General features: G+C 42.6%; 2 protein-coding genes and 1 long non-coding RNA gene across 4 annotated transcripts in view; 1 reads left to right on the top strand and 2 right to left on the bottom strand.

The window, feature by feature from the left end:
• ptprz1b (protein tyrosine phosphatase receptor type Z1b) overlaps nucleotides 1-15885 on the bottom strand; it is a 132737-nt gene extending 116852 nt beyond the window's left edge. Inside the window, exon 1 of the mRNA XM_076075980.1 lies at nucleotides 15822-15885. Coding sequence (XP_075932095.1) covers nucleotides 15822-15885 — 64 coding nt within the window. The remainder of the gene's footprint in view (nucleotides 1-15821) is intronic.
• A 3385-nt stretch (nucleotides 15886-19270) lies between these two features.
• LOC142931998 (uncharacterized) lies at nucleotides 19271-24098 on the bottom strand. The gene is made up of 2 exons (XR_012947440.1): nucleotides 23953-24098; nucleotides 19271-20455 (listed from the first exon to the last, which is right to left on the bottom strand). It is a non-coding gene; the product is annotated as an uncharacterized LOC142931998 (long non-coding RNA).
• Nucleotides 24099-25205: 1107 nt separating this feature from the next.
• Nucleotides 25206-26750, top strand: coa6 (cytochrome c oxidase assembly factor 6). Of its 2 annotated transcripts, none has more exons than XM_076076124.1 (3): nucleotides 25206-25400; nucleotides 25804-25949; nucleotides 26198-26750. In XM_076076124.1, the coding sequence occupies exons 2-3, from the start codon at nucleotides 25806-25808 to the stop codon at nucleotides 26294-26296; spliced, it is 243 nt and encodes an 80-aa protein (XP_075932239.1). In that variant the 5' UTR covers nucleotides 25206-25400; nucleotides 25804-25805; the 3' UTR covers nucleotides 26297-26750. The 2 variants fall into 2 exon arrangements, with proteins under 2 accessions (XP_075932239.1, XP_075932238.1); XM_076076123.1 differs by having other exon boundaries at nucleotides 25799-25949.
• Nucleotides 26751-26753: the final 3 nt, after the last annotated feature.

Below are 26753 nucleotides of genomic sequence, written 5' to 3'. Positions count from 1 at the left end.
GAAAGGGGAAAGAGTGAAGAATGGAGTTGACTGTGGCGTTGTTGCGTCAATAATGGCTTCATTAACATCACACTGTGACGGATTTTAATCTAATTTGCCCTTGGCAAACCACCGCAACACACACACACACACACACACACACAGAAACCAAAGGATCACCTGTTGTTTCAATGTGATTTTAGAGAGCTTTCGAGAACAGAATTTCCATTTGAAAAAGGAAAATGTATTTGGGAGATTTCTTTGGTCTAAAATATGGGAAACTCTGATTGAAATGGATTTTGATTGTACTTTTATGCATTAGCACCGCATAATCAAAGAGTGGAAATGCATTAAGATGCATTAGAAACATCTACACAAATATAGATGGACCGACTTAGACAACAGTCGCCCTTTATTGAGGTGAGTCGGTCGATGCATCCTGATGTGACTGTTAAGTAAAAGTGTCTTTGAAACACTAAGTGAAGCCGCACTCACAGGAGCGAGCTAGCCAAGTTCCTTTTTTCTAAAGGGATGGATTACACCTTCAAGCCAACCACTGTGTCCGAGCAGGTTGAGTCAGTGAAGAGGCACAGAGAACGTTAATAGGAAAGTAGTCAAACTGAGTACCATGCAAGGAGAAAGCTCTAACTCTTAGATTATCTTTAGCTTCTCACAACGCTGGTAAAAAGCTCTAAAGAAGATCAACTGGACCTGGTATTAATCATGCAACTGCGGGAACTTTTATTAATTTGTTCCGTGTTAGTTATTAGAAGTATACAGTGGCTGCCAGGGAGTCCAAAGACCTCCTGGCAAGTTCCACGTCTCTAAAGCAGCGGTGGACTAGTGATCAGAGCTAAACAGCGGCTATGAGTCACTGGAGGAAAGCGGTGGAACGAGGAGACGAGACAGGCCGAGAGCCAGGAGCAGAGAGGCTTTAAGAGCCCAGCGGATGGGAACGGGACTCCGCCGCTGCGGGGACTGTCCATGCATAAAGCTCACAGCTGAATCACTGCATTATTCCACCCATCTGCACTCTTTCTGCTTTATCAGATTTCCCCGGGAGGCTGCAGAGACCTGACATTAAAGGCTTAGGTGACTGCGGCGGCGTCAAGACATTTGTATGGATGTTTTATTCATGTAGGAAAGGTCAACAGGCATGCAGTTTTCCAACAATGCTCCGCGACGGCGTCACACATTCACACACCTGTCTTCGATGCCGGAGTAAAGGGAAAACCGGTGGAGCAAAAGACTGGTTTATCCTTATAAATATGGAACAAAATATGCTTCAGCCCATTTCAAACGATCCTCTGTGTATTGGCATGAGTGAGTATGACTGAATGATGAAGCCAAATGAGGATGTGTGTCAGCCAGACACCTGATACTCTCACTACAAGCTTCACTCTTACTAAAGTGGCAGTCCCTGACTACAAGAGACCCACTCATAAACATGTATTACGGCTCTCAGTTGTCAACAAGGTGGATGTTAAATAAAAATAAAAAAACATCAGGACAAAGGACTTTTGATCTGATCTGATGAGTTGGTCATTAAAGGATGTAGAGGGTGGTTCAAATCCTTGACTGACAAAAAGAAAAACACAGATGAGATTGTCAATGATACCAAAAATATCATTGTTGATCTTTCTGAGCTAGTAATGGGATTACTTCAGGTTATATGTTATATTTTCACAAATGGAATGTGCAACACAGTTTATGATCGACATTTCTCCTACAATAGGAATTTAATGTAATTCTGAAATTACCTTTCTAGATATAGTATTTTGTCTTGTTGGTGGCGGACTCCGCCATTCACGCACTAGTTTCAAATTGCCTACCTTATCAGCCTCACATTTCCTACAGTTGATATTCCACATTAAAAGCATTCAACTGGTGAAATACACGGTGTCTTTTATTGTGAAGCAGTGACTGCAAGGATTACATGTTTAAGCCGGCGCTCGCACAAAAAACGTGGATAAAGATCATAAAGGCAAGGGTCAGGAAACTGCAACCTTTTGTTCTCAGCCTGCAGACAGGCTAGTGTGTCCCCTCAGATTCTCTTACATCAATCTATCACGCTCCGCTCAGTCCAGCAGTCATTATTTTGATGAAGTGTTGAAATTTACCGTTCTGCCGTATCCACTTGGCCTTGACCTTTGCACTTCTTTGGTTACCAATTTCTTGTGTTTCCGAGAAGGCCTTCAACAACCCAGAAAGAGGGGGCATGAACGTGTTGCTTTCAATCAAATGTAGATTTATGGGCAAATAAATATAGCTAGCTGGTCCACTGCAGTTTGTCAAGCTTGGAAATATGTATTCAAAACTCTAGCAACTGCATTGAAATCTAGTTATGATTTCTTTAACTACATGCAGCAGCAGCCCTGGATGGCAGTTTTTTGGGGGGATTGGGACGCTGCAAGGCCGATTTTGTGTTATTAGTGTTGGGATAAGTGAGCCGGTCCCAGCTGAACACTAATGAATAGCACAGTGTTGGATTACAGGACTCCTGGGGCTGATTTAACCTGAATCCTTGAGAGGAGGGATGTGTTCGCGGACTACAGTTACACCAACACAAAGTGATTTTTAACCGTAGATGTGATTACTGCTGTCCTTTTAAATGAAGCGATGCGTTCCTCCAGGGACAGAACGCCTGTGTGTTCAACCCACAAGAGGGAAAGTGTCTGTACGCTGCTATGTAGGGTTTAGTTTGAAGGTTGTGGGAGTTCTAGAGAAAAATGACAGCACTTTATAATTCTTTCAAGCAGCTTTAAACAAACTATGTTTTAGGATGGTTCAGTATGGAGAAGAATCATGTACAAAGCATTTGATTTTGATACAAAAAGTATCACATACAATGTAACCCACCATTAGATTTTCACTTTGATGACTAGTTTCCCCAAGTCCTGGATAGGGATGTCAGGAAAACTGATTCTTCGGTACCAAGTCGATGGCAAAATTCTGAAAGCGTGATTGTACTAGTTGGTACTACATTGTGAACAACAAATCCATGTTGAAATCAGCAGGAGGAGAGTTAGCTGTTAGCATCCGATGGGCAGCGCAGTCCTCCTTGGCCTGAACAATGAATCTAAGAGCTAACGTACGGAGGTTGGATTGAGTTACATTATGATGCGTTCAAGCTCTATTTGTAAAAATTATTATTGGGCAAATGTAAATGATAACGTTATCATGATGCGTTCAAATGCAATCTTGTACAATTTAGATTTTGGCATGAAACTTGTGGGGGATCATCAAAGTGTGCAAACTGTAATAATAGGAGTGTATGTTGTAGTACAAGTGATTTATTGTTTCGTTTTCATTTTTAACTATTGTATCGCGGGTATTATGGATCCTAGAATTTCACTGGGATTGGTATTGACTACTAAATTTCTAGTATCGTGACATCTCTTGTACCAGACCCAAATCAACGATGTCTTACCAAGCCGGCGAGTCTACAGCTATGCTAGCGGCTCTGTGACGCAGTACTGGGGCACAGCCGTGCTTTGAGCTAAATGCTAATGTCAGCACGCTAACATGCTCAGAATGTTAACATGCAGATATTTAAGCAGGTGTGTCTACCACAACTTTAAGCTGAGAATAATGGGAGTATCATTAGTTTTGCAGATGTTGCAGACAAAAAAACCTGATGCTGGTGCTGAATTAAAAATGTCAACCTCATGGTGGCTAGAGGAAAAGTCAGGGGATAACCAAATCATTGGGATTCATCCTTTGGGGATCGTTGATATCTGTACTAAATTTCAAGGCAATCCATCCAATAGTTGTTGAGAGACATGAAGGTGGTAGAGGAAAAGTCAAGGGCTCACCAAAGTCGATAGAATTCATCCTTTTGAGACCTCGAAACGAACTATATGGTGCCCTTTGAGCAGCTCTCAGCATACAGTAAACTGTATCACTGAAGCCCCCTGTCAACACATAATGAGTCGCATTCCGACAGTGAACTACTAATTAAACCAACTGCTGTTACTTTTTTTTTTTTGCCGCCAAGTGAAAGGACTCCGAGACAACTGCTGCCATCACTGATCCCTGCTGAACACGCGACAACCACGTCACGTAAAACGTGACACCTGTTGGCCTCAGTGTCACAAACACACACACAATCGTCTACATGCATACATACAGGCACATACCTTCAGGGGCCAGACTATAACTTATATAGCATTCAGCTGTGTTGAGTGTCAGCTGGTTAATTTAGTACGCTTGACTTCTCTCTCATTCACTGCCTCACTGTTTCTATGGCTTTATCTTACTCTGTCAGCCTCTGTCTGTTTTGCTGCAGGTCGTATTAGAAGCTATGCACAGGACCGTTAACAATATGGATGCACAAAGATAAAGCAGAGTAGAGAGAGAGAGAGGATTTATAACTTGTTGTCTGGATAGGGAACACTTTAACATAAATGTTGATAGGACAGCCCAGACCACCATTAGTCATCCATCTGATTAAATGTCCATTTAATGGCTGGGACATTAAATCACCTATTTAATTCAATGTCATTCCATGTAATTACCTGTGCAGGAGACTTCTGTTTTGTGGATAAGGAATAAGAAGAGTGTAACTCTCTCTCTCCATTTTCATCTAATAATATTAAAATATATAATGATTTATAGAAATGTTGCCTGCTGCAGCTTTAGAAGCACAACGTTGTCCACATGCATGAACCCATGGTATGTTGGGACCATTTGTGGCCTGCTACTAACGCTGCAGCAGGGGAGACGTCGCCCTCTCTGTCCGGCTGAATGGACGAAGCCTCACAGAGAAGTCCAGCAGCACAGGTTATGACTTAATGAGATTAGGCTCCGTATTAAATGGAGGATATTGTTTCTGAGTGCTAAACAAACTGTGCATTGTTCCACAGGGGGGATACGACAGAATTAAAGCTGCAATATAAAACCTTTATTAGACAAGCCTATCACTGGGATCTGTGTGTGTGTGTGTGTGTGTGTGTAATAAAGTGTGTGGAGTGTCCTGCACTCCAGTTGTTCGGGAGGGGACAAGGGAGTTAATTTTTGTGGTGACCGTGAGAATTTGGGGCCCTGGGTTGAAGGTGGTAATACAGTTGAACAGCTGGGGGGTTAGAAAACCCCCCCACACACACACACACACACACACATACACACACAGACAGTGTCAGGTATCACCCAACGAGGTCCAGCCAGATGGGGTATCGCCGATTCTAATAAAACCAAACTGTCCCGTTATTTAAAACTCTGCTCAGCTTTAACCAAAACATGATCGCTGCTGGGTCTCCACATGCCAACGGCTTTGGTATATTTCAGGGTGATGGACTGGAGTTTTGTTACTTAAAGGTTCTCTATACGATATTTAGAGCGTTGATATGAACCTGTTAGTTCTGTAAAGATATAGTGGAGCAATGTCTACCTGAGCAGTGTTGTAATCCGAGCTTCTCTGTGCTTTGTTCACGTAGCTGGGCCAGACGTGCAAGCTTTTAGTGCATGTGAGCGTGCCGGACGGGCTAGCTCATGGCCGCCGCTCTGCACTTTGATCATTTGGCGGTTCCAGCTGATAACGGCGTCCCGACACACGGTGTTGTCGCTGACGGGTAGCGCCCACTCTCCGGTTCCCCCTCAGGTAAACACTACTAGCTTTTTCAGCACTGTTGCGCTGTTAGCTGCTAGCCGCCAGCTCAGCCGTCTCCACATTGAGAGCCCTGTGGAGGCAATGGATTTGCTCAGAATTTTGAATTTAGCGCCTGGATTGGTGTATTGGTGCAGTATGACAATTATTCAGCCGGTCCATTTCTGGTCCTTTGTTTATTGTAACCCATTAAACTACAGCAATGCCAGCAATAAAAAATAAAAGCACGCCCAAAGTGCTGCATTTGAAATTCAGCATTTTATGAGATTCAAATGAGGCTGTGCAGATCCTGTCCAAACCTTTTACCCACTTACCACACCTCCCTAAATCTACTCCAAAATATAATAGGAAAGCCATGACGCAGGCTTTGTTTTCTTTATCCAGAGCTATTCAGCTCTATCTCAATTTGAATGACTCTATTAATATGATTGCCTACGTTATGCTATGTGTGCAATGTGAATAGGGCTGCAATTATTACCTTGCATGATTTTTTTATTAATTAAATAATCAGTCAATTTACAACAAAATATAGCAGGAAAAAGCAGAAAATCCTCTGGAAACAGACAATACCATTTCTGATTGATAAATGATTCAAATGGTTGTCAATTAATTCCCTGTCAACTTGTTTCAGCACTCAAAATAAAAAACACTGAATTGGTACTCGGTATAATCACATAGTCATTATCAAATGGATTTGAATACAACATTATTGCCATGTGTGTATGATTGAAAATGACTTTTTGATCATCAATTCATGATCATGTTTTGTGAGATGACAGACGGTCAGAAAGCTCAATAGCTAACATTTCAGAAGGCTCATACTTCATATTTTCTCTGGTCTTACTACATTTTTTTCTTTGGGCTTCACGTTAATGCTGTTAAGCCAGTAAAACTGTGGCTCCTCCTCAAATACACCTGCATGTTACTTGTTTTGAGCTGTCCAATTACAAACTGATGAACCCACGCTTGGGTTAAAGTCAGGCGTGGAGGAGATGAATGAGCGCGTTTCCTCCTCGTGTAAGATGTGGAGCGGAGATATATTTTTGGTTGAGCGGTGAGGAGTAGAAACCCTGCGGGGGGACTGACCTCAAATCTTTGCTTCGTGGTATAAAAAGAAAAAAAAAATCAAAGCAGGCAGGCAGGACATTATCTCATCAAGAAGCTCGGACACAGATCGAATGAGGGGAAAAACATGATCAGAGAAGATGAACTGAGCCCATGACATGTGTGTAAACAGTGTGTGACATCTAGGACACACACTGAGGGAAGCCAGCCAGTTGGCGGATGCATGCGTGTTTCTGAGTTCTAGTTTATCCACTGAGCATGTATGATTGCACATGTCCACCTCATTTGTGAGTGTGTGTGTGTGTGTGTGTGTGTGTGTGTGTGTGTGTGTGTGTGTGTGTGTGTGTGTGTGTGTGTGTGTGTGTGTGTGTGTGTGTGTGTGTGTGTGTGTGTGTGTGTGTGTGTGTGTGTGTGTGTGTGTGTGTGTAGTTAGAGCAGCGAGATGCACCACTTCCATCTGCTCGGCTCAAATTGAGAAAATGCAGAAATGAGAAAGTGTGTGTGTGTGTGTGTGTGCGTGTGATTAGTAATCCTGTAGCATTTCAGTTGAGCAGGACTTCAAACTAATACAGCAGCTTATGGTGGTGAAATAAAAATAAAGCTCTAAAGCATTGATGACTGCATTGGAGTCTGCTACTGTTTTAATCAGTAGAAGAAGAAAAAAAGCACATGAGAAGAAAGAGAACCAAATCTGGCTTTAATAATAACTTATTCATCTGCAGACGGTTCACAAATATGACTTCAGAACTCACTGACCTTGCTCGTCAACAAGCGTGGCTGAGGCTCTTTTCATTGAGGAATCCAGGCGGCATGTTTTCCATCAGCATGCAGCCTGGATCGGCGGCGTTTCCATGACAACAGTTCACAGCGTCATGACAACGGAAGAGCACCCCCGATGGCGCATGGAACACCCTGACTTCCTGTCGGCTTCCTGCTCCGACTCTCTCTATTGCCATGGATACAAAACCATCACCTCTCCTCTCTATCTTTCGGTGCGGGGTCGCGCCCCCAATTCCTCCCACCACACACACACACACACACACACACACACACACACGCACACACACAGGGATAATAACACAAAGGCAAACATAACCCTTATACAAATAACAGCATGCGTGTGCATTTGTACACTGGAGCGCTGAATGTGTCTGTGTGTAAATTATATATGTGCAACTATCAGCGGCCACCCAAAGTGTGTGGGACTGAAGGGGGTCGGCTGGTGGGGGGCGGGGGGTTAATCAACTTTCAACCCACCGATTGGTCACAGCCCCCCCCCCCCCCCGGTGAACTTTCCCACTGGAAAAAGAAAGTCCGTCTCCGAATTCCACGCTTCACGGACCAATAGACGAGCCTCCATTAACTTTCATCAAACCAATTGGATTTGGTTCCCACTTATCTTCATGGCTGCCCAAAGTAACGAACCTGACCGCAGCGCATCAGAAGAAAGCCCGGCGTCAAAACGTTTTTTTCTGGGGAAACAGAAAAGGCTCTACTTTGAGTTTCAGCTGTGATTTCTGTTTTTGTTTCTCTCTTTGAACTCAGCGGTTCTTCTGAACAATAAAAGGAGTTCTTTTGTCAGCACTTCAAGAAAAGCAACTTTTGGTACTAACTTGGTGCATCTCTCTTTCTCTGACTTTAAATCATGTTTTTTTGTCACAGCGGGTTCTTACGTGCAGCAACGCCAGAGAGTTAAAAAAAGACTTTTTAATTTGAGAAGCTCTTTAAACTTCAAGGGTTTTCTGCTGTTTTCTGACTGGTTCACTTGGAGTGATGTCACCTTGTTGATTCAGATTAAGTCACAAATTGGAGTTACAACAAGAAAGAGCATCCCATCTGCAAATAAAGATACTGAATATGTGTCCCTTTTGTCTCCTTAAAATGTTAAGTCACTAGTTGGAAATCTTCTCAGCCTGGAAGACACCATCGAACAAAGCTTAAGAATCAAAACAAAGCTGGACTCATGAAGAAGAACCTATAGGTTGGAAGGTCACAATTTACTCAGGTCACATTTCAGGTGATTCATCTCATTTTGGGGTGATGAAGTCAAATTTATGGAATGCTTCAGCCACAAAATGACCGCTTGTGAATAGATGACACCCCGTGTCGCCTTGAATTCTTGAAGGAAACTTAGTTTTTCTCGCGCAAAGAAATGAGAAAAGTCAAGTTTAACCGGAATAAATGGAGGCCACTTTAACAACAGCATAGCTATATCAAAACATCCGTTTACAAACTCTCACAAAACTCGCGCAGTGTAATCTAAGTCTCATTTATCCAGTCGTATGCTCACTACTTCCCAAGCACATGCAGCTTTGCTAAAACCTTACTGTTTAAATCACTTCTGCACCAACAGTCTGAAGTGTTCTGGATTAAATCTCGGGGGTAGGCGCAAAAGTGCCAACGCTCTCAGGCTTAGGAGGTTCATTTCAAAAGGAAACTGCTAAAATGCAAAGATCGTATAAGGTGCTCTGGAAATTTACTGAACGGCAATTGCCTTGTCTCCGTGTTGTCCCTGATGACTCTATCAACAGCTGTTTGTGCTGTTCTGCTCTATGTGATAGCATGGCACTGTAGCAGCAGCCTGGTCACACCGGTTCTTGTAGATCACAGTGGATGAACATATAATGCATTGTTAATATGCACTTCCATCAATCAAACTCAGAAGTTGTGGAATGTGCAGCATGTCAGTCGAAACATTCTCCGGCTTCTGCTCGGATTACTTTACTTTGAGGTCACTTTTGACGACAAGGTTCCAGGTTTGGTGGAATTCGTATGGTAACTGAATTCAGTTCACACCATCAGGCAACAGGCCCAACTTGAATACACAGGAGCAGAACGTATATTAGGGTGAGCCTCAGTGACCTCAGTGACATCGGATGTTGGTCTATAGCTGATGCACAAAGGACTTTAAAGCAGAGTGTTTAAAAGATTTGCAGGACAACAGGGCCGCGGGTAAACCACGGTGGCACCATGACACAGAGAACAATGCAGGGCAACAGAGAAGCCTGACGGTTGTGATGCGCTGCTGGAACAAGCTCTGCTGCATCGCAGGGAAACAGGAATATGAATGAATTAGATCTACAAGCAGACCATGTAATCACATTTAATCAGTTCTTATCTAGATTAAGGCCAAGAGTTTTACTCTGATTATTAGCACTTCTACAACTTTACACTAATACCTAGTGACTTCCCTCAAAGCTGGCGTGTGTGCGTGTTACTTTGCATGTGTGTTCCTGTGTGTGTAGGTCTCCGATGCCCATCAGCTGGCCGGCCGGGTAGCAGCAAGGTTCTTTCCCTCTCCGGTAGCCTCAGTCCTCGGTGCCAGCCTTTTTAAAAAAAACACAACGGTGGCTTTTGTATGTGGGCACCGACAGAGACAGACGGCCATTGTCAGCTGCTGTAACTTCAGACAGACCTCCTCGACTGGAGAGACCGCAGACAGAACATTGGCATTTTGTGGTTTCAGTGACTTAGTTTCAGACTCTCTCCTCTCCTTTTCACCTTTTGTCCCTTGTGATCCTGCCATCTTCCTTTTCTGACGCTGGTTATCCCTCGCTACTTCCTTAAGGCTCAAATGTCGAGTCCGAAGACGAATCATTATCTGACACTTCTAATACATAGCACAACATTTTGACTAACTCCTTGGACAGGAAGTACTTAAAAAGGTCTAGATGTCCGTTAGTAAGGTGGTCATCATTCGAGGAGATGCTAAACAACATGGGCGCCAGCATTCTCCGACCGAACTGGAGAATTGTTCAATAAAAGCGACCTTCCGCCTGTCTTCCTGTTTCACATTCATACAATAAAACACATTTTCTGTCAAACACAACTTCTGCTGGTGGGGTTACAGAAATACCGTGAATCTCTCTCTTAAGTAGGAAATACTAACTTCCCCTACAGCCTTGAAAAGCCTTTAGCTTCCCTCTTTGTAGGCGACAGCAGCTGCGGTTATCGTGGATTCCGACGGATTCCGACAGAGACTCAAAGTCAGAGAAACTTCTCAAGTCTTTCCTCGTGGTTCAGCGTGTCCCAAACATACTTATTCCACATCACGTGCTCACGTCCTCGTAACTCAGAAGTTCATCCGGCGGTGGAGGGGCAGATTACGTTGCTTACGTTTCCGCGGCGCTTTCATTTTGCCACTCTGACTCATGTCGCCGTTCTTCACGAAAGAGCAAGTACATTTCTAAGAGCATGTATTTATGCTGAATTGCAGAAATGAAAGAAGGAAAAAGGGAAAGAAAAGATTTCCCCGACGTCCTACTGAAACGAGAAACGTTTTATAACGATGCGTCTCTAAGAGAAACGGAATAAACTTAAAGTGAAGATGATGCACTCGGTAATTCAATGTTTGACTATTGGGTTTTACATTTGTGTCCGCTTTGTTGAGTCTTAGCTTGCGTAATACAAGAGCGCTTTCCCCCCCACTCTATTCCATTTTTACCTTTGAGGCTCTGTGTGTCTGCCAATCACTGCCGACGAGAGCACCTGCACCGACAAAACTTTTGAGTGACGCGAGTGTTTCACCGAGCCGAGTTCCCTGTCCAGGCCGCTCAGCATCAAAGACATTGGGCGGTCCTCGTGGCACAGGCCAGCTTTAAAAGAACTGGGACCGTACACTGCCACAGTCAAAGCAGACTGCAGCTAAGTGGATTAAAGAATAAGAGCACTTATGAGTAAAACTGCTTCGGATGGAGAGGCTGGTAAAAAACAAAACAGTAAAAGAGAGTGGAAGAGAAAGAGGAAGACAAATATCACAGTAGAGAGCAGCTAATGAATTATTCACAGTAACATCTGTACTTTTTTAGAAATGGCAACACTAGAACAGTGCAAGCCACTTCTATCAGTACACTCAAAGTACACTATCACGAATTTTATCAATCGGTTATCGTACTCAAAGTAGTGACATGTACAACATTTTGCTCCATTCTGAGGATTTAACAATCTGTTAGGAAATTACATATATCTGTAATATTCTATGATAAAACTTCTCTCTATAATATTATACTGTCCCAAATGTGTATGCCCCCCCCCCCAAAAAAAAAGAAAATCTGATTATATTTTTTCCTGCTAAAAACCAGACAGTTAAGAAGGCTTTGGAAAATCTTCCTAACAAGATTTCCTTCCCTCAGTGGAGATTTTTTTTTTTGGGGCTGGTTTATAGAGCTGAGTGTGCGTGTTTGTAAATTAGCGCGCACATAATCTCATTTTAAGCATTGGAGTTAAAGCTGGAAGGAGGGAGGCACGCAATTCAAATGAACAGTGAAAAAACAAAAAGGTTAGAAATAATGAAATAAACAGTGGCATGGACTGTGTTGAGCGTGTGCTTGACCGGTCTCCTATAAGTGTCATATTGGAGGATTTCAGAATTTGTCACTTCAGCTAAAATGTTGCCTATAATGCAGCATGTGATAATCAGCAAAACCCTAATTACTGTAACGCTTCGGTTAGCGAAGTGCTGAGCCAATCGTTCAGATCGATACCCCCGAGACTGATCTTATCAAGCACATGCTTAATAATGTGACATTCAGTGTTCACAGCTGTCCACACCAAAAATCGATAATGATAACTTCATATATAAAGATGTGAGCATCCACTAATGGAGCCAAGCACGCGCTCCCCGCTCCAGCAGTGTCGGAGCACCAACATGGAATTTTATGACCTGTTATGATAGTTGAAAAGTGACCACTGCTGTGTGTCTTTCAGCACCACGGAGGAGTGGACAGCGGTGAGGACAGAGAGAAATGCTGTTTATTCAATGAGTACACTTTACTCTACATATTATCTATGGATTTACACATTCAGTGCGCTGCTATGTGTGCCAGTAGTTTTGCGGGAAATTGCTATAACACCATCAGGCCTCCTATTATGCCACCGGATGTAACCCCTGAGGTTGAAATGCTCAGAGTGCACTGGGTGGCCAGATGGTATCTCACAAGGAGAACATATGATCACTGAACTCCCATTAACCATCACACATTAACCATGTCATAGTGTATAGTGGTATGTTGGCCAGATATACTGTATAGTGCTATGTACTGTATTTGATGGAGGGATTTGTATCGCTGCTGGTGATGAGTAATAGCATTACATGTGTGAGTGATGAACACTTATTCTGCATTCTTATGAAGAACCTGAAGGCAACGGGACAGTATTTTGGTATTGGAAGCCTTCTGGTTGCCGTTTGCAGTCTGAGTAGTGTTGACCAATCACGTTGCAGCAGGCCTTAGTTGAAGGCAGGTAAACAGTCTGTGTGGAGAGCAGAGGAGGTGGAGCGCATTGGCTGAAATTCATTCTGGGAACCCACCGGCTATCTTCTGATGGTTTCAAATTAGCTTGGTTTTTGTCTTAAAATCTCCTTCTCTCTCTTTCTCTCTCTCTCACACACACACACACACACACACACACACACACACACACACACACACACACACAGTAAAGTGCACAGGCAATGATTTGTGCCAAACTCCAGTATAGATCCTGCTGAGCTGTTGAATGATCATGCAGGCTGCTGTTGCCATTGTTGCTCATCACCATCCACCAAACAAGCCTTCTATCCAACTGGGTATTTGTAGGTTCAATTCAAACATTGTGGCAAAAAAACGACAACCTGCGAACTGAAACGCAGTCTGTTCGGAGTGTAAACACATCACCGCTAACTACAGGAAACGACCACAAAATGCAATCGATTATGGGTAGAAGGGGTCGGAAGCTTCACGTTCGGAAAGCGGAGCGGAATACAATGAGGTCTGGAGAGAAGAGCAACGGGAGGGGAAGGGAGCAGATTCAGATTAGTGTGAAATATCTTAACGGCAGGATCACAGCATGCTAAATAACCCAAAGTGATGGTGAGTATCTACATTATGTTCAATGTCAAAATAACCGGATGCATCAAAACAGGAATGCGTGCTCGAATCCCTTTCCTGCCGTACTGCACATATGGAGCCACAGGCAGAAGGTGTGATAACCGCTGAGGAGTCAGATGCATGGTGCACTGTATGGGCGGCAATCCATGCTGTTGAAAAGCATGTGGCACAGTGAAGGACTCCTCGTAGAAGATCGCGCTCACTGGCAGAACCGCTTGGACAAACAGCCGCACCATCACCGCCACTTGTATGTGTGTGTGTGTGTGTGTGTGTGTGTGTGTGTGTGGAGGAGTGTGAGCGAGAGGACACAGCGAGAAAACATGTTTTGTGTGTGATTTTTGTGGCATATTGTGGGACAGATGGCAGGAGGATCCTCTATTTCCTTTCCCTCATAAAGGGAACTATTTTTCTCTCTGTATGTGTCCAAACAGCATTTAACACAAACACTTTAAACGAAATGAAACTTGCGCCGGAGGGTTGGGAACAATAGACTTAACTTGCAGCCATACAGCAAAGTGAATTGTGACGAGCTCGACCGCTGCGACTTCAGAGCAGAGCCAAAACGTTGACTGTGCTTTTCTCAAAACAGCATCAAGACATCTGAATAGAAGAGAAACCTTTAAAATAAAAATCTATCAAAGTCAGCCTGTTGTACCCAATCTGGGATTAATTCGACAAATGAAAAGCATTTTCCTCTGGCGACAGCAGGTGGAGGGAGGCGTTAAAGGCCACAGGCATTTATGGGCAGTGTGATCTTAATTCTATGAAATAAGAGCAGCTGTGAATGCCAACTACCAAATTTAGAGTCTTGAAGAAGTCTAATTAAAGAGTTTAAAACATCCAATAAAACAATGTGCCAGCTGATACTCGGTAATCGGTTGGTTAAAGAATGATGACCAAGATAAAGAGTCTACTGAGTGGGACATTTCAAAGCTGGAAGAATCTATACGCGTCATTGTCTCTCGTGGAAAAACTATGTACTGTTTGGAAACTACCTCAAACACGTCTTTGGTATTTCTATGATGACATATCTACGCCAGTATTGGTCGATTTATCAGCCCTGACAGTTTATATACACTGCTTCTACTGTGTGTGCCGCTTTTTATGACAGACATTGGATGTGTCATGTCAATTTGATGATGGCTTGTGTTTATTAATCAAGAGCATGAAGTGGAATCCTAATGTATATAGAAATGATTTCATCTTTCAAAGTGTTTTTAGTGACTACGCCAAATGTCCCATAGAAAACAGATTGCTCTCCAAGGAGCACTAAAACTAAAAAGGTCCAATTTTTTACCTCCAATTGACGGAACTTGCGACTGACGATTCATCTGACAGGAGAACATGTTTATTTGTGACATCTTTTTTTATTCTTTAGAAATTAGTACACAGACAGAATGAGTAAAAAGATGTTGGGTGTGTGTGTTTGGATCCTACTTCTGCACCGGTTACTGAAATCAGCACCAAGTCCTTCTCTCGGATTTCTTTACCAAAAGAGGATCTTGTGCTTCGACAGCTGCTCTGACTCATATCTTGAGAGATTATGTCTTTAACAAACCTTTACAGTTTATAGCTCCCACAACATGGTGAGGAGCAGCCAACATGACTTTTAAAAAACAACCGATCATGTGTTTCCTGAAAACTCTAACAGGTGGTGTAGTGATGCCCCTCGAGGACTTCTGATACACAAGGAGAGCTGTGGTAAATCTAAGGCAAAATATATACTTTACATTTGAATTCATAGCATATAAAACAGCAATACTTCAAGCTCAATAAATGGCAAAAAATGAATGACTAAGTAATGTCTCTCTAAAAAATACAGGGGTGATATAAAAATCACCATACGCTGTGGGGACAGTTTCTTTAAATGCAGCAAGACATCAGGGAACATAGAGCATCCTCTCACATTTTCATTCATACTTCAACTTGCGTGTGTTTGTGGGGAAAACACGGCTCAACATGCTCAAAGCATGACCAGAAAAAAAATCGCTGCATGTAGGCTACTGAGGATGACTCACTTGAAACTAAATGTGAGTGGACAGGAATATTTCAGTGTAACCTACATTGCAGGCGCAACGTTTCCGAAATGCACGCTCTAACAATATCCCATATAGAGAATTCATCCGCCTTTTGGCGCCGATTGCACATTTTTGAAACGGGCTGAAAGTGTGCGGGAAATATCCGAGGGGGAATAAAACAGACGCACCGCTCAATCTGCAGACAGCGTTGAAAAACGCCACATGACAGCCACCGCGCTCCATCAAAACAAAATGCATACAACTAAATTGTCAACTGCAGTTTCTTACCGATTTGGCTGAAGAGGAGCAGCTGGAAGATGAAGACATCGGTCCTGGGAACCGTCGTCTCCATGGTCTCCGCGAGAGAATCTAAACGTCAAGAGGCAGAATGTGGCTTTCTAAAAAAAGAAAAAAAAAAGGGGGGACGCACGGACGTGAAGATGCGCTACCAGGTCATCGTTTGCTCCTCTGCCGCCTCTGCGCGGGGCGCCGGGTATGAAGTGCTCCGGTCGGCTCGGCTCGGCTCGGCGCGGTGCGGTTCGGCTCGGCTGCGTGCGGTGTGAGGAGTGCTGGCTCGCAGGCGCGGGGGTTCGTTGATAACGGACGCGCGCTCGCGTACATCGCAACTAGAGACGGGGCTGCGAGTGCGCGCCGCCCACTGCCCTGAATGGAAATCACTGTATCGCTCCTGTAATATCCTTCTGCTCTTACCACGGGGACGCGGTGTGCGTCTGCGGCAAGCTGCTGCCATTAGAAGGATTTTATCTCCTCGGGCAGCATGTGGGAATATATATTCATAGTGTTTTTATAGTGGGAAACAATGAGCTTACAGTGAACTTGTCACTTATATATATTTATATATATGTAGGCCTATAGGGAACAAAATGCATATATGATGACGACAAAATTGTTTCCACGCTTGGTCATGTCTTTTCCTTATTATCTCCTACACAGTGTTACTGTGATGACAATATAATATCTATAACAGTATAGTGTTTGTGTGGCAGATTGGCTTGTTCCTGTGAGACCATACCGTGCTGCACAGTGACCTCCTCTATGATTACGCAATGAATGCACAGCATATTTGATCGGATTATTATAACAAGACCAGTGGTTGGCATGAAGGAAAGGATAACAAATATTGGATGGAGTCAGGTGCATAATGACGCCTACAGGAAATAAACAAAAGGCATAACCGAGTTACAAGTCTCTCTCTTGGAACATCATGGTGACTCTCACAGAGGGTTTCATTTGACCACCTCACAAAGCTTTAAGGGAGAAAACCTCTCAAGTTTTTAAAAGACTCTATGAAGCGGTGAAACGAAACAAGAATGTGGATCCAGCCAAGCCAGGGCTGTCCCACGGCAGAATCAGCGTGTGTGTGTGTATGGTGTGGTGGTGAGATTTGTTGGCAGAGGTTGGACTACGAGATTCCCATGAAGTACACAATGGCATAGTGCGGAGTATGTGTGTGTGTGTGTGTGTGTGTGTGTGTGTGTGTGTGTGTGTGTGTGTGTGTCTTGGGCAAAAGAACGTGTGTAGTTCCACAAGCAACAGGCTTCAATGGTGCAATAGCACACCAGTTGTGTGCGCTCTCGCACATGTTTGTGAGAGTGAGACGGTGCTTCGGTCCCACAATAAGACGCCTCTCTCGTTACTCCGTGTGCATTCATTAGCATAAATTAAGAGAGATAATCCTCTTGAATTCAGGCGGGAGCCTCGTCTCACTTGTTGGACCAACACTGTTTTTCAGATGCTTGTTACAATATCCTCTCCTTCCTGTGTGCGCGCGCGCGCCTGTGTGTGTGTGTGTGTGTGTGTGTGTGTGTGTCTGTTCTGGGGAGAAAGGCTTGTGGGATAACAACAACATGTTGATTGTATCGTCAGTCTGCGTGATTACAGACAGAAATACAAAATAGAGCAAAAAACATCAATGCTCTCTTCTTGTGTCTTATATAACGAACACACACTGCGTACACACTGCGGGTTTTTTAGGTGAGGCCGAACAATACAACGTGAGAGTAAAAAGATGAAAAACTAAAGCGACATCATCTCAACAGAACACACATGGAGCTCTGCCCCGACAGGTGTACGGACACAAGCGGCGTGGCGAATGATCACAGTGTGTTGTCGCCTCCTGCAAAATATACACAGCTTTTATTTATTTTTTCCCCCGATCCTGCTGTGAAAAGCTGATTCGCTTTTCGCTGCACACTGGCAGCCATGGATTATGTATTACGTGTTTTCTCTCTCTTTCCCCCTCTCTGTCCGCGCATTCTCACGGTGAGTGGAGGAAGGTCAACGGGAGTTCGTTCAGGTCATCCGCTGTCGAGTGTGTGGCCCCGCTGTGACCATCTCGCCGTGGGTCAGACTTTCATGAAGCTGCACAGCAAAGCTTCAGTCTATCATTTCTGTTACATTGATGGCAACTTGTTTAATAGGTGCTAGATATCTATCTTAACTGTATTAGTTAAGTCCTATGTTGTGGGTCAGGTTACTCCTCTGGGGACCATGAACACCAAATTTGATGGCAACTGACTTGAACCAACGTGTACGGTCTTTTCAAAATAAACTTCCATCTTCACAGGAAACAACTCAGTTAGGTATAGGCAACACAACTACTTGGTTAGGTTTCGGAAGAGATCATCGTTTGGGTCAAAAATAAATGCGGAAGTGCCGTTACTGAATTATGCATGTCACGTGACAAATAAATCAACGCTGACCTCAGCAGTCTCATGGCTGAAAGATCGCTGTTTGTTGGACCCATATTCACCGCCACTCCCGCCCACTTTGCTTAAGCTTCTGCGGTCTTTATACTTCCTTGTTCATGATTATGCGCATAACATACAAAATGATTTCATTGGATATCTACGACTTACAGCGCGTTATTTTACTTTGGTATGGCTACGAGTGCTGGATGGGACCAGCCTGCATGCCCCTACATGTCTACACACTGTAGACCAATTAAGTGTCTTGGAGTTAAGATCCTCCAGTGAAGTGTTTGCTGTGGAGTCATTTCTATCTGTGAAAGCTCAATTTGGAGTTCAGTATCTTGCCCAAGGACATGTGGACTGGAGGAGCAGGAGATTGCACCATCGATCACCCAGCTAGTGGGGGACCTGCGCTCCACCTACTGAGCCACAGCCACCGCGAAGCCATCAGCAGACATTACAATCATTATAACGCGTGCGTGTGGTGCGTGTGCCTGAGCCGCTGTTGCCATGACAGTGGATGCCGTTTCCGAGTCAACAGCGATATTGACTTCCAGCGGTGGCGACTGGAGGTCAGGCTTTCTGGACACCACTGGGCTGACAAATACCGGTCGATGTGTGTGTGCGCGAGAGAGAGTTGCCATCGGTAGTCGATGCCTGCTATGGAGCAACAAAGCATCGCTGTGTGTGAGGCTCGTTAGTGCTGCACACGTATGTTAAGGTGCATGGTGTAGATAATTAATGCTGTGGTCTGTGCAAACTATAACTTATCTTAAACTCAATACAGTGTGTGTCAAAGTGGTGGAGCTTGAAAAATATGTAGCCAAGGCTCTACTGTAGGCACTTTCCTGATTTTTGTGTGTGTTCTATACTTGATTAAAATGCAGATTGACCGACGAGCCGATGTTGAAAGAAAGTGTTCCCTGAGGGAGAATCTACTGTATTTAGTAATCAATAAACTCAGATTCTTGTAGCGGCCAGAGAAAAAGAAGGAACCAGAAGAAGACTAAAGACTGATATGCAGAGTAATGTCAGAGTTGTCCTTTATCATCGGCATCAAGCAGCATCAGAAAACAGTAAAAGCTGCCTGCATCATTGTGTGTGTGTCTTTGAAACGGAGAGAGAGCAACAGTGTTTTGGTGTGTCTGACATTTACCTTCCACACTAAAGGTTCCACCACAGATCTTCAAGTCGTAGGACTCATCTCACACGCGCCACTCATTCTGTGAGGAACGTGGATGACCTCCTATTAAGACAGTTTACATTATCCTTAAGTGCACCACAATTTCTCTACTCATTAGAGTTACATAAATTACATATTTTATCAATTTAAAGCATTACACCAGTGCAATTCTTTTCATTTCCCCTTTTTTTTATCTATTAATTGTCTCGAAACAGATGGCATCTTGCACTAAATTTACAATTGGAAATACAAGCGAACTGTGTCTCGCTCATAGAGGTGAATGGAAGGAATGGCAGGAATCTGGTTGTGTAGATCACGTTCTGCTTACTCCTTCACATCATCATCTCATTAGGCTTATTCCAAAGAATCACATGAAAGTGTTTACACAAGGAAAATAACGTAAGATGGAAGAAGTGATGGACATATATCGGTGGATCAACCAGTGTTTTCATAACGGTGCTTCAAGGAACACACAAGTGATTTTCCTTGTTTTAGCCCATTTACTAGAAAGTAGTAGCAGTCAATAAATACACCTCGCCATCCTCTGGATTCAGGCTACATGACTACTGGGCACCTGGCTTTATACCTAACTGACTCGTGTCAAGTTGCTGTCATCCGTCTTTTGACATCCTGGCTGAACTGACTGACAGGTGACAGCAGGCCCATGACTGCAGCAGAATCTCTTTAGTCCATGAGGTGAGTGGCATTTGCCTGCCAGGTTGCTTTTGTGCTGTGTGACTTTAAAAAAAAAAGATATAGAGGCCAACTGATCCATTACTGTTGTCTTTATTACTTCAGAGACACGGCAGGTATGGAGGTGAGCTCTGGCATGGGACAGGTACTCATACTGGAGATGCTCATTTAAGAAAGAAAAAATTGTCAGTGACAAACCTGTTTTTCCATTAGTAACAGTCATGATTGCTGTGAATGGATAATACATCATACTGCTGCAATCTAATTGCCCTCTTCGTGTTTCTCGTCCTCTCCACAAATCCTCCAATGCCACCTCTCAGCTGCTGTCAACAACGCTGTGGAAGGAGGAAGAGGAAGTGCTTTAGTGCTTTTAATACACTCAAAATCAAACTGTGGATCAGCTACCTCACTAGTTAGCTTTAAAAAAAATAAGAGTTTCAAATTGAATGGGAATATAACTTCAACAGCTGTCAAAGTCTAATGAGTGCCTCTCTCACATACTGCATTGAAAACCAGAAAACTGTCAGAACTATGTGGTGAGGAGAGCCTGCTGTACAGGTCATTTTATCAGGCATATATTTCCCGTTTGAACATTTTTTACACCCTTCCTAATATCTTGTCAGTTTTTCTGAACATGTCTTATGCTAATCCTTCAGCGCTTATACCTCCGGAAATCACTCGATGGGGGAGAGAAGATGTACCGGCATCTGTATGGGGCTACATTTAGCATTTAAGCAGCCCAAGACAAGACAGTCAACGTGAGGTGAGTTCAGAGGGTGTGTGTGTCTGTGTGTGTGTGTGTGTGTGTGTGTGTGTGTGTGTGTGTGTGTGTGTGTGTTTGTGTGTGCATTTGAAATAGTTAGTCTCAGTCTTTGTTACTGAAAAAATCCAATATGTCCAATATGTCTCTCTCTGAAGTAATTTTACTAAAGGCGATCGCCACCTTCTCCACAAACTCTATATACCCTCTCTTTTTAAGAGGCTGTCATTTCCATTGTGACAATTATGGAAATGGTGTGCCATAGCGTAATCTACATTGCTGTTTCAATGTAAATACATTTACATGAACAGGTGAGTTACATATATGTGGAGTTAGAATTTAAAAAACTTGTATTATTTTAATAAATCTCCCTTGTCTTGAGATCTTTGCATTCCTTCTGTTGAATAGTTATGGAGGGGGGGGGGGTTGTGCTTTTTTTTTTGCAAACCAGAACTCACATGTTTACGATGGTAAAATGCTAACATTGCAGCATTACCTATTTCCATCAGTGGTGTATAAAGTACCCAAAAGCCATACTTGAGTAAAAGTAAAGATACCTTACTGGAAAATTACTCCAGTAAAAGTAAAAGTCACCTATTAGAATACTACTTGAGTAAAAGTCCTAAAGTATCTGATATTTATTGTACTTAAGTATCAAAAGTAATTTTCTGATTTTAAATGTACTTAAGTATTGAAAGTAAAAGTACAAGTAAATGCTGTTAATAAAAAAGCAAAGGGTCAGAATTATGAGAATTATGAAGTTGATTCTTTTAAGTGCTGTGGCACCATGACCAAGGACATGGAGCTGTGTTGAAAATAATTGGGTTGGCTGTGATCCATCCAGGAGCAACAATGTTCAACATAATATATTGCACATAAGTATACTTTTGCATCTGCTATGAACTTATCATCATAATTCTCCGAAAAGCAATATGACACTATGAAGGAGTTGTAACAGTGCGTTTATAAGTATTCCGACTAGAGGATGTAGAGGGCAAATGCATAATGTTGTGTTCAGCAAAAAATATCCACTTGATGCATCAGGTCAGTGTTGTGAGAAAGGACACCTGCCTTGTAAACTCCTATGGGCCTGATTTGAACACAATAGGCAAAGGTTTTGCTCAAGCTGAATCTGCAATTGGGCGACTGCTACCATCAGAACTCCATCTGATCATCCACAAAATGACTCAAATATCAAAACATGATCAATACTAAAGCAGCACCGAAAGTAACAACCCAGTCATTACTTGAAACTGAAAAATGTCCTGTTCATCTTCAAAAGACAATTCTAATACAATGTAGCTTCTTTACATTCTAATAGAATGTAGAATGTAAAGAAGCTACATTGTAGCTTCTTTACATTCTAATAGAATGTAAAGAAGCTACATTGTATAGAATGATTCTATTGAAGTTATTCCTTTTTTAAATGCTTTAGACGAGTCACTAATCACTTTAAAATAATGATTATAGCTGATTTAACTTACAGACATGAGATTGATCTTCTCATGTCACTCTCTTTATACAATGATATTAATTCATCCCCGTTTTATTGATATCTTACGAAAAGTTACTCCTCATTTTTCGTGCGTTTTTCCTGCAAAAGTCCAGCAACATGAGTCTGTTTTCGCTTGTTACATGCATACTGTCTTTTCAAAATAAACTTCCATCTTTACAGGAAACAACTAAGGTTTAGGCGATGAAACTACTTAGTTAGGTTTAGGAAAAGATCGTGGTTTGCGTTAAAATATCTACGGAAGTGGCGTTGCTTCAGTACGGAAGTCACGTCACAAATAAATCAACATTGGCTTCTCGTTTCACACACGGCACAAACTGCGGCCTCCTGGAGGAAACACCAGTGTTTGTTTGACCCATCCACCTCTCCTCATCCCACCCGTCCTGTGTGGAATTCTACTCGTGTTGTCGCTCGCTAGCTATAGCATGTAGCATCCTGGGCATCACTGGGAATCTAAACACCGCGGCTTTGAGAGCACTTGTTTTGCGCATTAACGTGATTAACCAACGATTTAACTTGTAAACTAGGACCACTGATTCACCAAACCTGCTTGCTTGCAGTCTCTGTTCCACCACAGTCCCCGACGCTGGTCTCATGATTCATTTTGTTTCTAAAGATAGATTTGATTTTGTAGCGAGTAACGAAGGTTTCAGGGGAAATGTATCGGAGTAAAAGTATCAGTTTTCTTTGCAAAATGTAGTGAAGTAAAAGTAAAAGTCAACAGAAATATAAATAGCAAAGTAAAGTACAGATATCCAAAAAAACGACTTAAGTACAGTAACGAAGTATTTCTACTTCGTTACTGTACACCACTGATTTCCACATTGTCTTTTGCAGGAATTGTGTGTATTTACACATGTTGAAGAAAATCATCATATAACTTAAGATTGAACTGAACACATTTGGCTTCACAAGTAAACAGTTAACGTGTTATGTAAAACACATTCTGGTTCACGGAAGCATTCTTAGGAAGTGATTAGGACGCGCCAGACAAATTGTAATACATCTCTCCAATTTGTACCAAAACATTTCCCGTACATGAGTCGTGTGTTCTGCCAAAAGGTTATCTTGACCCAAACAAAGTCATGAGAACATGACATAATGAAGAGACCAGATGTGCTTTGTTTTTGTTTCAACGGACTGGTTTGATTGGTGGAAAGTAACTTAAGGGGGGTGAATCTTGACTATAAAAGTGATCTGTGAAAAGTAATACTTTGGATTTGTTTCGATTTGCTAAACTTGTTGAATGTTGGCTTGATCTTATTAAAACACTTCCCGCTGCTTGCAACTCCAGTTCGTCGTCTCTTCTCGTCATTTTGCCACAACACACACTCGAGCAAAGGGACACATTTTTAAAACATGTTCTTGGACAGGAACTTTGGGTCTTAACCCTCCCTGCTAGAGCAGACTAAAACAAAAACACTCATTGACAGTGGAGGAAACAAACTTGAAGTGAGGTCGGTGAAATGGTGTGTGGTATGAATAGTGAATGAAGTTCTGTCTCTTGCTAGAGAGACACACTCAAGTCACACACACGCACAAGGCGACAAAACACTTACTTTCCTAGGAAGAGGGCGAGCTCCTCACCCCTGCATCAGAGTACTTGTTCTCTTTTTTTGTTTATTCCCTTCGGTCCGGTCAAGCACACGAACTGAGATGGATGGCAGCAGGGAGCCATAGTAACCAGGGGGGCTATTCTCCGTCGCTGTGGCTGAGAAAAAGAGAGAGGGAGTTAATCAACAACACACATTTTCACTCTGTCTTTACTCACTTCCTGACTATACACACACATTCACACACAAAACTTTATTGTACATTCACGTAGCTTGACACTTGTTGTGCTGTGAAGGAAAAGAGGCTCCCAGGGATGAAACAAACATTTAGAAAGTTGTTCCTGCTTGATTCAAATGGGACATGAATGCCCTCACAAACACACACAAATCTGACTTTCAGCCTTTATGTTAATGCCAGTTTTTGTTCACTAGTTTAGTGAGCGAAAACCAAAAGTTTCCCCATGGACTCATTCACAACAACAGTTTAATTCTAACGCAATTGCTTTCACGTGTGAATTGTTTCTCACATTTTGACAATAGGACATCTAATATGATGCTGGTGTGAAAATCCATCATTTATGGGTCATTCAGGGTCAAAGTCGTTCAGCAAAACGAACCACTAGCTCAGTTCTCAGGACAGGGATGTCGATTTTTGAATACTGCCTTAAGATAACAAGTGTAAACCCCATCCTCCTATACTACAGTCTATTTTACTCACTTAAAATTACCTAAAACTAGGACATTTAATTAATGGACTGTTTCAGTTCTACTCACAGCTGTGCTACTAATAATTTTTTTTAAAGTCAGCTCAAAATCTGAATATGGTGATTATTTGTTTGCTATAAAAGTTCTATGGTTTATTAAAAGATTAAGGAACATTTTGGAAATTGTCTTACTACTTACAGAACTAAGACATTACCTAACAATGTTGAAACATAGTAACATAGCTTCGCTGCAATGTTACAGTTTTAAAGCGCAGGATATAGTGTTACAATGTTGACATGCAACGTGCCAAAGTAGGACGTTACAGTAGCTAATTCATCCCTCAATTAACACTACACGAGTTACATTAAAACGCCACATTGTGTTTAAGGACGCCGTGTGGAGAATTTATTGTTATTGTATTTTGACATATTTAGCTGTTTGTATTCACAAGTAATGTTAAAAACTTCCAAACATGTCCCTCGGGTTTGGATTTCTTAACGAACTGCGCCATCACCTGGTGCATGTCTTCAATCACGCCTTGACGTCATCACGAAGCGACAAGGAAGTGCTGCTACGCGCGTCCTTCACGATACTCCGTTTACAGAACATGAACGGCGTTGTAAAAGTCATGCGTTTGTAGTTTAGTTACAGTATTTCTCTGGTTTTTCGTGGTTTATGGAGTGACAGGAGCAAACAGCAGCGGTGGTTGGGACAAATAAATAATTTTGGACGTTGCAGCGGTTAACTCGGTGAGTGACAGCTGAGTCCTTACAAGCGACACTCTGCTAACGTTACAGTCAGTTTACAACTGAGACATCTGAGAGCGATTGAAAGTGAATTATTTATAGTCTAATGCCAAAGGGAACACGGTGGTGTGGTCTCACGTAAGTTAAATTCAGATATTTGGTCTTTTGAGGCTGACAGGATGTAAATGCAAAGCATAAACATACAGCAAGTGGTGTTAACCTATAGGATGTTGTGTGAGGATAAACAACAAACTCATAGCATAGAGTAGCAAACGTATGACAAGAAGGAAGAGGCTATAATGAGAGCATTCCAAGTATAGGGTAATGCGTTTTTTTTAGTGTAGAGTATCCACTTGTTCAAATGGGTCGTTTCAACTGTTTACTGGTTACCTCATCGTCAGAGTAGCGATGACTGCTCCAAACTCGTCGGAAAGGAAGGCCTGCTGGGACTCCAGGGATCAGCTGTGGAAATGTCTGGATGACAATGGTGACAACACAGCCTCCTGCCAGAAGTCCCAGAGCGAGTTTGAGGCAAATTGCCCAGCTCAGTGGGTAAACTATCCCTTCTTTTTTTATCTTTGTGATCAGGGAGGTATTTAGTGTAGACCGTGAAGTCGGAAAGCATGAACCATAAGCATTGTTTCAAAATCACAATATCAACAATCTTTAAAAATAGTTATTTAAAAATAATTTAGAATAGGCATTGACTCTCACATTCAAGTGAGCACACTCAGGTGTAAGCTGTATGCGGCCTACATTAAATACTGCACCGTTGCTCATCTTTTCTACCTCCCTGACAGGTGAAGTATTTCACCAAGAGGAGAGACTTCCTGAAATACAAAGACAAGATGCAGACAGAAGGATTCAAACCTGCTGAAGGGCCCCGGCAACCTTCCTAACCCCTGGACCGCAGACTGTCAGAACCTGCGGACTGACAAGACTTTCAGCCTCATTCAGACCAGGGTCGAGGCGCAGGACTCTGAGAGGAGTCTCCTAGCTTTATTATGGACAGAGTGCCTGAACTCCACCTGTGTCGTTATTTATTTGTTTGTTGAAATAAAAGCCGCATCTTTAAAACGAGGGAAACCAAAAGGACAAGTGACGGAAAAGATCCAGTTAGTTAATGATGTTGGAATACTATTGAGCAGCCCTTACTCTTATCCAGAGTGGTGGTCTACACTATATGGAGTTTGGGCCGAAGTCTTGATCAATTATATTCTACCAGTATGAGTTACAGATAAACGCTGATCTTTACCGATTGCCGATACTCACCTTTTAATTCCAGGACAGGACCCCATTAGGCAAAAGTCTGACTTGTGTTGTTTGTAAATAAAATAAAACATACAGTCGGTGGTT

This window comes from Anarhichas minor, unplaced genomic scaffold, assembly GCF_050575085.1.
Source record: "Anarhichas minor isolate MPS153535 unplaced genomic scaffold, ASM5057508v1 ptg000055l, whole genome shotgun sequence".
NCBI lineage: Eukaryota > Metazoa > Chordata > Actinopteri > Perciformes > Anarhichadidae > Anarhichas > Anarhichas minor.
Note: the sequence above shows the minus strand (reverse complement) of the source record. Positions and strands in the feature narration are given on the sequence as shown.

What these genes read in the sequence shown, in the direction of transcription:
- coa6 (XM_076076124.1), top strand. Translation starts at nt 25,806, where the DNA reads ATGACTGCTCCAAACTCGTCGGAAAGGAAGGCCTGCTGGGACTCCAGG. An exon ending in CAAATTGCCCAGCTCAGTGG is followed by an intron (nt 25,950 to 26,197) that starts GTAAACTATCCC and finishes CCTCCCTGACAG; the next exon opens with GTGAAGTATTTCACCAAGAG.